This window comes from Parasteatoda tepidariorum, chromosome 7, assembly GCF_043381705.1.
Source record: "Parasteatoda tepidariorum isolate YZ-2023 chromosome 7, CAS_Ptep_4.0, whole genome shotgun sequence".
Taxonomy (NCBI): Eukaryota; Metazoa; Arthropoda; class Arachnida; order Araneae; family Theridiidae; genus Parasteatoda; species Parasteatoda tepidariorum.
In genome coordinates this window covers 19726677-19739110 of record NC_092210.1, presented here as the reverse complement: position 1 = coordinate 19739110, position 12434 = coordinate 19726677, and the positions used below count along the sequence as shown (strand labels likewise).

Here is a 12434-nt window from a genome sequence, read left to right as displayed (position 1 = left end):
TAAGTGAGAGTTCACTATAGTATAATTTCTAATATAAATATGCTTTTTTTTCTTATTCGCTCAAAAGGCATTTAAATTTATTAATATCCAATTCTGAGACTCTTGTTATCAAATTTTAATAATGATAATTTTTTGCTTTTTTTTTAATCACACGATTTTTTATTCTCAAACTTAATTGTCTTTATGATGAACAATGTACACTTAATAAAAGGAAAAACTATTCTTTTTAAATAGTAGTCAGATTCTTTTTAGATGGTAGTCAACAGCAGCTAAATACATTAAATGGACATAAATTATATATTTATATGCTCACTTTTAAGAGATTTAAATTGGTTGAGTTTCAGCTTCTGAATCGCTAAAATTTCTTTCATTAAGTTTTAAAAAAATTAAAATAGAAAAGCAAGCAAACATCTATTAATTATTAAGTGTATAGATTTATTTTAATGTTTACATAAATACTCTAATTTATTTTATTATATTGTCCTTTAGTTCTTCAGAACAGCCATCAAGCAAAATTATTTAATTTTTGCTTATGTTAATTGCTTTAAAATATATTATTATCATAATATTACTTTAAATTCATCTATTCCTCCAATTTTCAAATTAAAAATTTTATATCAGTAAAAATTTGACAAAAAAATTCCTTAAAAATTTTAAATTATTTGCTTGCAAATAAGTGTTTTAATTATGATCACGATAATAATGGCAAATAAATATAGAATTATATGTTAAAAAAGGGTACTATTACATGGTGCATAACGATTTTAAAAAGTGCTTAAATGTGCTTTTTTCGATTTTTGTTTTTTAAAAACCCTTTAGGTTGCTTTTTTCGTTGGGTAATTTTAAAAGGTGCTTGATTCCCCCCCCCCCTTTTTTTTAGTATGTCGATTTTCGTTACATATTATGCAAAGTGCACGATTTTCACATTGTTCTATTCAATGTTTTTGCAATTCATTCAACCGCAATCCATTTCAGCTTACCGTCGGTAACATATGAAAGCGCCAATTATTTTACATCAGTGTTTCTCAACGGGGGCGTTGGGAATATGTATGTTTTGGGCTGTATGGGGGCGATGAGCATGTTATGTTATTCAAATTTAATTTTAATACTCCCAAATAAAATTATTAAATTAAGAATCATTTAGTAAATAAAATTAATCTAAAATTAATAATAAAGAAAACAAAGATTAAATTAATATAATAAATTTAGATTATCTGATACAACATTAATACCAGCAGTAAAACGAACTTATGCAATACATATTCTCCTATCCGAATCAGCACAGCGCATAGGCAATTATTGTAAATATCTCTGTTCAAGTTTGTATTTTCTCTAATCATGGTAATGTTATTGTAAAGCTACCACAACGACTGCTTATATTCAAAATGTTTTTAACTCATTGTTGTAATTTCATGATGAATGTGATAGGGGCCGCAGAGCGGCCCAGGTGCCCAGTTGTTTTTAAATAAAGTAAGTAAGTAAGCACAGCGCAGCGCATGAGTCCTCTAACTCATTTCAGCCATTTGGTGAGAATTAAAGTGCATGCGCTTTTTGTAAAAATGTTCAATTTGACCCGTTCAATTTGACCGTCAATTTTACCCAGTTTCGATTCGATTTCATTGTTTATTTGGTCAGGTATGTTTGTGAATTAGTTCTTAATCGTAAATTATTTATTAATTTGAAAAAACAGTTGATTTTCTTTCATTCATATTTTGCTGCCACCAACAATGTCGGTTTACACAAAGAAGTGTATTCAATACAGTGTCACGTACTTGAAGTTTAGATTTGTTCAATCGCCCTCGAACTCTCAACTACCCATGAATTTATTTTATAACAAAGTTTAATATAATGAGACAATTGAGCCTTCTCATTAGCAGAAGCATTTGCAAAATATTCATCCTCACAAACAAAATAAAGATTTGTCATTTTTCTTGAATATCAAAGACAAGTTTCTGAAGGCACCTTTGACCTCAGGCTTACTGACAACCTAATCACAAAAATGTGATAATGGTTTGATAAGTTTTTATAATATATCAAAATTAATTGCTAAATCTGGGTAATGTCATGCCATCGGCAAAGAATTGATACTGCCAGCTGTTAAGGAAGTTTTAGGAACAGTTTTACACTATCCAGCCTCATCCGATTTAATCAAAAATATCCCTTGCAATAGTGGGTCGACATGGTGGGTTTTTCGCCGTTTTGAAGAGGGTGGTACCAGATATTTTAGCAGTTCACTGCGTGATTCACAGACAGTATTTAATAAGAAAAAACCTCAGCTACCGTTTGCATCAGTCATTGCAATATGTTATATCTGCTGCAAACAAAATTCGCAGTGTTCTCAATGATTGATTACTCAGACAGCTGTTTAAGAAAAACTATGAAGAATATCGCTTGCTACTACACCGTGGCTCGCTGACTTTCCAAAGGAGCCTTGTCTCAATAGGTTCTTGAATATTTTCGACTCTGTGCTTGAGTTCCTCGAAGACAGAATGTAGCTCTGAGAGACAGATTGCTAGAATTTAAGATAGACGTTGGTGGATTTACTTGCAAAATTAAATGGTGTTAATTTGCAACTTCAAGGTGACAAAATCAATTTGATCCCTACGAAATCAGTTATTTCTACATTTCTAAAAAAACTTATTTTTGGTAGCAGAAATTTGGTTGGAATGAGTTCAACCAATTTCAAATCTTATCATATCTTGAAAAGAATGGCGAAATTTCCTCTGATGATACACAAGAATATAGTTAACACTTTGACTCTTTGCACATGGACTTTTCTGACCGTTATAAATATGTTTTGTTCTGTTTCCTTCAATGGGTTATTAGCCCTTTTTTGAATATTGAAACAGAAGAGGTTCAGTTTCAGGAGGAATCGGTCAAACTTTCAACTAATGAAGCTTTGAAATGGTGATAACTCACAGAATTTTGGCTTCAAGGTAACATCAGTTGCCTCTACTCTGGACTGCCAAAATTCATTCTTATTTTCAATTTCCTTCCCTTTCTCCTACTTCGTCGAACGTGGATTCAGTGCTGTTATGGATCAAGTCACGAAATAGACACGAAATCATGCAACAAGGACGAGATGATAANGCGACTTCACCTCAGCAAAAATATTGAGCCGAACGTTAAGAAATTGGTTATGAACCATCAAGTACAATCATTCCACTGACATAGTAACTTGATTGTTTCGTTGATACTACTTTTATTTTTGGGTGTTTTTTTAATTATCTAATTAAGAACAGGTGACTCTTTTTAAGTATAGTTTTCTTTGTTGTACTATTTTTTTTTCATTACCATATTTATTTTTTTTTGACAAATAGACTGTGATTACCTGCCTGGAGAAAATTATTGAGTAAACGTACACATTAAATTTTTTTAAAAAAAACAAGCAAATTTAACGTTTAAAAAATTGCCTAAAAATGCATCTTGTAATTCAGCACACCCCCTCCGTCCTCATGCTCTAAATAACTGGATTATCACAAAGGGGGGCGTTGATATGTTTTTTGCTTATTAAGAGGGCGGCAACGTTAAAAAGGTTGAGAATCTATGTTTTACATGTTTGATCTAATACTTGCGAGTTCGCGTGTGTCTACTGAGCTGGGTTCAGTGAGGTTCTTGCACTCTCATGTGCAACTCTGCTGCATTTTGCAAGATATTCTCCATTTCAGGCTTCATTTTCCACCCTCTGATATCGAACCAAAAAATATCTCTTGATCTTTTTATGGTGACTAATATAAACAAGAAAAGGGTTCTTTGTCGAAAACTGGTTATTTTATCATGCTCATGTAAATTCTGAAAATTATTTTGCATTTTGTTAATGTACATAGTGCTTAAAAAGTGCTTATTTTTTGTTGAAAGATTTGGCTATGCACCCTGTATAATTTGTTTTAATATCATTCAAAAGTGCAGTAACTTCTATCTTATTCTTTTTTTTCTTCTTTTTTTTTTAAATAACAAATTCTCCAAGATATCCATTTTTGTCTTAATATGCATACTCATTTTATCTTACTTTTCAATAATTTGAATAATTTTATACTGACAGGTGTTACATCTTGTTTTTTTCCTAGAGTCATAGAAAAGGTCATATATTCTATATGAACATTGCAACAATTAAATTAATATTCCATGTTTCACTAAAGTTCATATTAAACCGATATAGTTTTTATACTTTATTTGAAATTCAATATTCTTTGCCATTCAAAAGTGTATTGAATTTGATTCTATTTAATATTGTAAATGCTAGCACAAGTTTGTTTACAAACTGGGCTTCTCAGCTAAGAATAAATAAAACAATTTTAAATTTATAATTCTTTCGTTGTGTGTTTTATTATGTGAAATATAATAATGAATTGTTCTGTAGGACTTTCACCATAATGTAACATCATCCCAAATTGATGGACCAACACTTGACAATTCTAAAGGTTTTAAAGTGAACAGTATTAATATTGAAGATGTAAAAGAAAATCATGAAGTATGTGTCTGTTTTTTATGTATATATGTATGTATATATATATATATACATATACAAGCATGTTCAGTCAATATTAAATGTAATAATTTATCATTTTTCTTTTAAGGTTCAACTTCTGACATTAATGAGCTTAGAAATTCACGTGAATACAAGGCACGGTTACATGCCTGATCCTAGATTCGACTCCATTTCTGCAGTTTTTTATTATATTTACTACGATGCTGGTATACATGAGAAAAAGATCCTTGGTGTAATTCATGTGGATTCCCTGCAAAGTGATTCATCAGAGAGGGCAATGTCTGATTTAAAAAATGTTCTGCAGTCTGAGAGAAAAGTACATGATTGTCAGTTTTTTTCTGTTCCTACTGAAATGATGCTTTTTGAAAAGTTGATTAGCATCATCAGGGAATGGGATCCAGATATTTTAATAGGTTATGAAATTCAAATGACCTCTTGGGGTTATCTGAAGAACAGAGCAGCAACTTTGAATGTTAATTTAATTTCTTTACTGTCTCGCCTCTCTGCCAAGAAAGCAACCAAAGGATCGAGCATTGAAATTGATCCCACCGTAACCGATCAGACTGCTGATCTTGATAGCCTAATTATACCTGGTAGAATAGTGTTGAACGTGTGGCGTATTATGAGAAAGGAAATTAATTTAAATACCTATTCTTTTGAAAATGTTTATTTCCACGCCTTGCATAGACGTACACCAAGGTATACATTTGACGACTTAACGTGTTGGTACCGAGGTATGAAAAAGAGTTTTGTAGCCCGCTATTATGTAACGAGAGTCATTGGCACGATTCAGCTTTTGGAAAAGTTTGATGTAGTGCGACGGACAAGTGAATTGGCTCGTCTGTTTGGAATTCAGTTTTATGATGTTCTTAGTCGGGGATCTCAATTCAGAGTTGAATCTATGATGCTACGAACTGCCGGCCCTCTTCTTTATGTTCCAGTGTCTCCTTCGTCAGTGCAACGCGCACATTCTCGAGCTCTGGAGTGTGTGCCATTAATATTAGAACCAGAATCAAATTTTTATACTGATCCTGTTGTGGTATTAGATTTTCAATCTCTTTACCCCTCTATGATCATTGCATATAACTACTGCTTTTCAACGTGCCTTGGTAGATTGGAGCATTTTGGTAAAAATGTGCCTTTTGACTTTGGGTGCACCTCTTTAACTGTTCCACTTCCTATGCTGCGCAAATTATGGAAAGAAAACAATATTCATGTTTCTCCGACTGGCATTGCTTTTGTTAAAGCTAATGTGCGTAGAGGTGTTCTTCCGGTTATGCTGGAAGAAATCTTAAACACCCGAATAATGGTGAAACGCTCTCTAAAGAAGAATAAGGATAATATTTTTTTGAAAAAGCTTCTTGATGCCAGACAACTTGGTTTAAAGCTAATAGCAAATGTAACATATGGTTATACAGGAGCTAGTTTCTCAGGTAGAATGCCTTGTGTTGAAGTAGCTGACAGTATTGTTGGCAAAGGGAGGGAAACTCTTGAAAATGCTATTCATATTATAGAAAACACTCCAAAATGGGAAGCCAAGGTTGTTTATGGTGATACAGATAGTCTTTTTATCTTGCTGAAAGGAAGAAGTAAAGATGAGGCATTCAAGATTGGCCAAGAGATTGCAGACGTTGTAACTTTGACTAACCCTAAGCCAGTGAAATTAAAGTTTGAAAAGGTATTTTTGGTTAAAATAAAATTTTACTTATGCTATTAATTTAAACTTTTTAAGTAATTAGTATTTCTAAACCTGTGGCCCACAAAAGCATTTATTATTGAAACTATTCTTTGTTAATGTATATTGTTAAAGCTATTAATTAATTTTGGTTTAAAATTTAATTAATATTTTTTCAATTATTTAATTACAGAGCTCTCCCTAGGAATAAAAAAGGGCTGGGTTTTTCCTCACAGAAATAGACACATTGAGTTTTGAAAGGATTCCCTTAACACCTTGCAATAATTTATACAATTTCTATATCTTGTATAGTTTTTTCTGAAAATTATTAGAAAATGAGCATCTGAAGGTGAGAATTAGAAATGAACATTTTTTTTAAAAAAAGGTATTTATTTAAAAAATAATTTTAAATCACTTAATTTATTTATATACTTCCTTGAAAAAAGATTAACTTTTAAAAATTTAACTAGTTGAAAATAATCCTATCAAAGTAAATATTTGTAATAGTAAACAGAATTAAACCTATAAACACAGATAATTTTTGTGTGTAATTGTTATTTTAGCAGTTAATTAATTTCTCTTAAAAATGGAATAAGAATAAAAAGGCAGTTTTTTTAAGGGATGATGACTTATTTTTACAGAGTATTTATAGGGATCAAAAGGCAGACAGGTTGGGCCACCCTACTTCACTTGGGGAGAACACTGTTATTATTTTCTTACGATAAAAGTTTTTAATTTCACTGCATTCCCTCATAACTTAGCTTATATGTTTTCTTAACTATTGAAATAATACTATATTCAAAAATTTATTACTATTCCCAGTTTAACATAAATAAAATTTTATTTTATTTCTGAAGTGTATATACAGAAGGTTTTTTATTTAAAATATTGTTCTTGCAGGTTTATTTACCCTGTGTTCTACAAACTAAAAAACGATATGTAGGATATATGTATGAAACTATTGATCAAAAAGTTCCTACTTATGATGCAAAAGGCATTGAAACTGTACGGAGAGATACTTGTCCTGCTACTGCCAAGGTAATATAGCTTTCGTTTATGAATATATTCTACTTTACCTTGTATTTTTCTTCTTTTTTTTTCTTAGTTATTTGATTATATTATGGTTGATTTTTGTTAGACTGACTGATTTATGAAACAGAATTTTTCACCAAAAAAATTGGCTAAACCTTAAATAAAGCACGCAAAATAGTAATCAAAATTTGGATTTAAATTTTCGAAATATTTATCACATTTTTATTAGAATAACAATCTAAGGATTTTTGATTGTTTTTTAGTCTTTAATTAACATTTATTTTTATTATATGGTAAATTCCTTAATGGATTTGGAGAAATGGTTTGTGTCAGTCTACAAGAATCTTCCAAATCGTTTGATCGTGTAGTTATTCCAAAGATATTTTTGTTTAATTTTTTTTTAATGTTTATTTATAAATTTATATTTTATATTTGCATACCTGCCAACTTTAATTCTCTTTGAGGATGCTTTTTCCAAGTGGTAGTAATATGACAACCAATTGACAATTATCGGCAGAAATATTTTTATATAATTTTATAGCTTAATCACACTATAGTTAATATTTAAGTATTAATATATATTCATTATTAATCTTTATGAAATGATAGTCAAAATTATTTTAAATTATATTTATAAAGCCTATAATTAAATAGAAAAACATAGACTTTGATACTGTTTGAAATATAAAAATAAAATGTTCCGGGAAAACTGAAAGAGTTGCCAGCTATGTATTTGCTTTAAAACTAATGTATATTTGTATTTTTAGATTCTACAGAGATCATTAAAAATTTTGTTTGAGACATACAATGTATCAATGGTTGAGAAGTATGTTCAGAAACAATTTTCCAGAATTTTAAAAGAGCGTGTCAATCTTTCTGATTTTATATTTGCTAAAGAGTATCGAGGAATGAATGGATATAGGCCTGGTGCTTGTGTTCCAGCATTGGAAATTGCCAAGTAAGCTATTAAATAAATATATTATACTTAAGAATACCATGATTATATTCCTGAATATTATCTTTTTTCAATTTTCATTGTTAAACTGAAAGGTAACTTCCAGTTGCTAAGTAAGTACATTTGTCAATAGCAGAGTTCATACTCTTGCTCTTAATAATACCAAATTAAAAATTGTATATATACATATATATTGCAACCTGATACAAATGTATTTGAGTTGCCAATATTTTAATTTCTAAATTTCAATAATTTGTAACTATGCAAGCAAGACTTAGTATCCTTCCAACTAAATTGTTGTACTTTGAGCATTTGTTTTAATTTTGAGAGAGGGATGTTTATTTAACCCGAGCAGGTGTGCAAGTGTCATTTTATGACCCTACGCATTCTAGAACTGCAGATTGCAGGAAAAATAGACTCCTGTTAATCCCTTTTTTATATCAGTAGCTGAATTTTCCATCCTTATCTACCTTTTGAGAATGATTAGAAGTCATTTCTGGCCTCTTTTTTTTCTCCTTCGCTAGAACTTTTATCAGTTACTGGTGTTGTAAAATGACTCAGCACATCCTCTCCGTTTTTTCTACAAATAATTTTATTTCTGTAGTATATCTGCCACTATAAAATTTAATTCACTAGTATATAAGGCATGTTATATCATTTACAACCCCGGTAGCCGAAGCCCTATACTATGGCAGCGGGCTCTTATTTTTCAGTGTAGTTTACTTTGTATTTTTAAAAACGTTAACTAATAAACAAATATGAAGAAATTTCTTAGACCTCTTTTTAAAGCGTCTCTATACTTGTTTCTAATAAAAATTAAGAAGCTGAATTGAGAGAGCACGGAAAAGAACAAAAGTTGAGATTTTTTCTATTGCTTGTTTAAAGACTTAAGAGGACGCCATACCTAGGGGAATAAATTTTGGCACAAATTCTCTTTCTCCTTCATAACTAATTTAAAAGAAAGAAAAAGTAAATTCAGGCAAATCTAGAGTAAATCATTATGTTTCAATTGCTAAAAAAAAATTTCAAAATATTAAAATGCAAACAAATTATTCCAAGAGAACTCTCCATTGCATAATCCTAAGTTATCATCTCATAATTTATTCTCATTTGTATATTTTAAAATTTTCTTTTCAGTGTTTGAAATGTCATGGCCTACTCTAAGTTTATCTGAACTCTTTTTTTTTCTACACTTTAAATTTTAAGTTAGTTATGAAGGAAAAAGGGAATTTACAATGAAAATTTTCTTTCGCTGTGTGGCGTCTTAACTGTATAGTCATTTTTTTAGTATCATTGTATAAAAAACTTTTATGTATAAATACTTAATATTTGAAAATTTGCTATGCATGTTAGATTAAGCTAAATTTTTACAATAATAATATCTCTCTGACTGCAAACAAATTTGCAACCACAACACAGTCAGAGAGATTTATGGAGATAGTGTTGCAGATTTACCCCCTAAATTCTGCTAGCCTGTTTATAACTACTTTGTTAAGTGTAAAAGTAAATATTTAGTTTACCAAATTTTTTGCTTTTTGTAGAAAAAGATTATCTAAAGACCCTCGATCAGAGCCTAGAGTCGGAGAAAGAGTGCCCTATGTGATAGTGTATGGTTTCCCTGGTATGCCTATCATAAGATTAGTCCGTGAACCAATTGAACTTGTTAAGGATAACAACCTACGTCTCAATGCTACATATTATATTACACGTGTTATCATCCCACCTCTTGAAAGAGTATTTAGTCTTATAAAAGCTGATGTGAAAGCATGGTAAATATAAATTGATTAAATTCTTTAATATTCATATTATTATACAGTAGATTTCCTATTATCCAAGATAATGTGGACTAGTTGGATAACCGAAAAACTTCATTAAAGCAAAGAGTATAAAAACGGAAATAAAAAGAGTAGGTGTATACCCTGTGGCAGAACGTTACATAATTCTTGCAGAATGATTTTTCTTTCGAAGAGTGAAAATAATTACTTTTCTTCAACAGTTTACACATAATATTTGAATCATGCCTGTAGGTAAACACTTCTTGATGCGCTCAATTTTATGCCGATAGTATCGTAAATCGATTTTATGTTCCGATTCGATATTTTCGGTAGTTATTGATGTTGATTTTCATGTGGATTTTAAATATCCTGATGTATTTCAAACAATATGGAAAATTCGAATCGTGCATTTGAGTATATACTTTTCAAGGCAATGATTCTATCGAATTTTATGCAGTTATTGCTATTAATTTCTACATAGTTTTTAAATCCGTTATTTTTTATACAATATTATTTATTACAACACCCTAATCTCGAAACGAAACACACATTTGAGAAGTTCGATTAGCGTGATTTCATCAGCGTTCTTTTTTTCCTCAGCAATTACTACTATGGATTTCATGATTTTCATTTATTTTTTTTACTGTGATGATTATTTACAAAATGCAAAGAAAAAAATAATTTGTGCATTCCCCCCCCCCAACAAAATGCAAGATATATATAGTTTAGTTTTATTTTTGTAAACACATCGCTTTTGTTATTTTAAATTAGTAACATACATGTTTGTTATTATTGAAAGTATCTTGCAGAAAGATATTGGTGCTACAGAGTTTTGTCGCAGATAGCTCGAAAAAATTCTGCCACAGGGAGTAAAAATGTATTACATCTAACAAATACAAAACTTATATGAGTTCACCACATACAATTCATGTTAAAAAGCTTAATTAAAAACACTCAAAAAGCATACTTTACGAGAACTAAAGAGTTTTTACTTAAAAAGTCCTTAATCGTTTTATACGTTGATTTTCATCGTCACTGTCTTCATAATCTTCGTTAGATTAATCTTCATTATTGCCGATATTAACTATCATTTTGTCGGTAATTTTGTGTTGTCCATTAGCTTGTTTTCGTGATTGTTTGGAAGATAAAATTCCGACTATTTTTCGGCGACAGTTTTAAAAATAAAAATAAAAAGCTAGAACAAAGAAAATCCTTGAAATATTTGTTAGCCCAGTTAAAGCAGAAACTCGAATAATCGGGACTCTACTGTAATTATAAAGTGTCTTTTGTAACATTTAGAATCAATTAGTCTTATTATTATTTTAGGTACACCAGCATTGCTCACAAAATCACTTTCAGTTTGCCCATGGCTAGCGGACTCAATCAAAACAAAGGTACACTCACTCAGTATTTCAAAACTCAAAACTGCCCTTGTTGTTCTAAAACTACAACTTTGCCCATTTGTGAATACTGCCAAAAAGACCCACAATGGACTGTAATAACTTTGACTGAAAAAATTAGAAAATGGGAAAAGGCTGTGATTCAAATAAATCAAGTATGCTAATTTTTACAAAATATGTTTCTTCGTGCTAGTCCTTTTAAAAAAAAATTTTAAAATAATTTATTCTTAATAAAGGATAGAAAAGAAATTAAATTTATATCTTCTTTAGTGAGCAAATTATTTACCATTGTGAGCTCTAAAAATATCACAAGTCTTGCGTGGTTAGTTTTTTTTTTTTTGTTATAGAGTAAAAAATTTTATTTTGTCAACCCACAATGTAACTAACATTGTAAGCAAATATGCATAGTTAATGTTGATATAGCTATAAACGGAGCTAAAAATTTAGATGACGTTTAGTATCTTTTGACATCATTGATGGCACTGAATGTTGATTTCATTAGTATGCTGTCTAAATTCTTTTGAATTGTGCTGCAGGCTGTACCGAAAAATAGCAAATTAACTTTTCTTTTGTTAAGAGGAAGATAACTTTGCTGATGGTTGCCCTTACATGTTAACTTTTCAAGCATAAAGGGTTAAAATTGTAGAAAGGAAATGAGGTGAAATGATGTTCATGAGTTTTTTTGTCAGAAACTAGTTATTTTATCATGATCATGTGAAATCTTTGAAAATTATTTTGCATTTTATTTATGTATATTATGTTTAAAAATATTTTTTGAATGCTTAAAAAGTACTTGAAAGGTGCTTATTTTTTGTTGAAAGATTTGACTACCCAATTAAAACAGGGTTGGCAAGTTTATGACACATGACGGTTTTTACCGGTTTATACCATGGTTTTTACCGTCATATCAAAAACCCATAGTTTTGATAAAACTGTATTTTACTTTGAGTTTAACTGCTTATGATTTTAAATTAATTCATTTTTGGGCAATAAAATTAGGAAAAAAGCCGTTAAAAAATATTTAATAACAGATTTTTGCATTTTCCCAACATGATTATATCAAATCATACTATTTGAAGTAAAATATTAGGATACTCTTATTTTAAAT

General features: G+C 30.0%; 1 protein-coding gene across 4 annotated transcripts in view; it reads left to right on the top strand.

Annotated features, from left to right (window-relative positions):
* The window catches only part of LOC107442016 (DNA polymerase zeta catalytic subunit), a 42735-nt gene that overhangs the window by 29361 nt on the left and 940 nt on the right, over positions 1 to 12434 (top strand). The window contains exons 14-19 of one of the 4 annotated variants that reach the window (XM_016055454.3): positions 4361 to 4471; positions 4578 to 6167; positions 7065 to 7202; positions 7964 to 8154; positions 9693 to 9920; positions 11253 to 11320. In XM_016055454.3, the coding sequence (XP_015910940.2) occupies positions 4361 to 4471; positions 4578 to 6167; positions 7065 to 7202; positions 7964 to 8154; positions 9693 to 9920; positions 11253 to 11320 (2326 nt within the window). Of the gene's footprint in view, positions 1 to 4360; positions 4472 to 4577; positions 6168 to 7064; positions 7203 to 7963; positions 8155 to 9692; positions 9921 to 11252; positions 11482 to 12434 lie in introns of all 4 variants that reach the window. The other 3 variants (XM_016055453.3, XM_071183146.1, XM_016055455.3) reach the window with 3 other exon arrangements.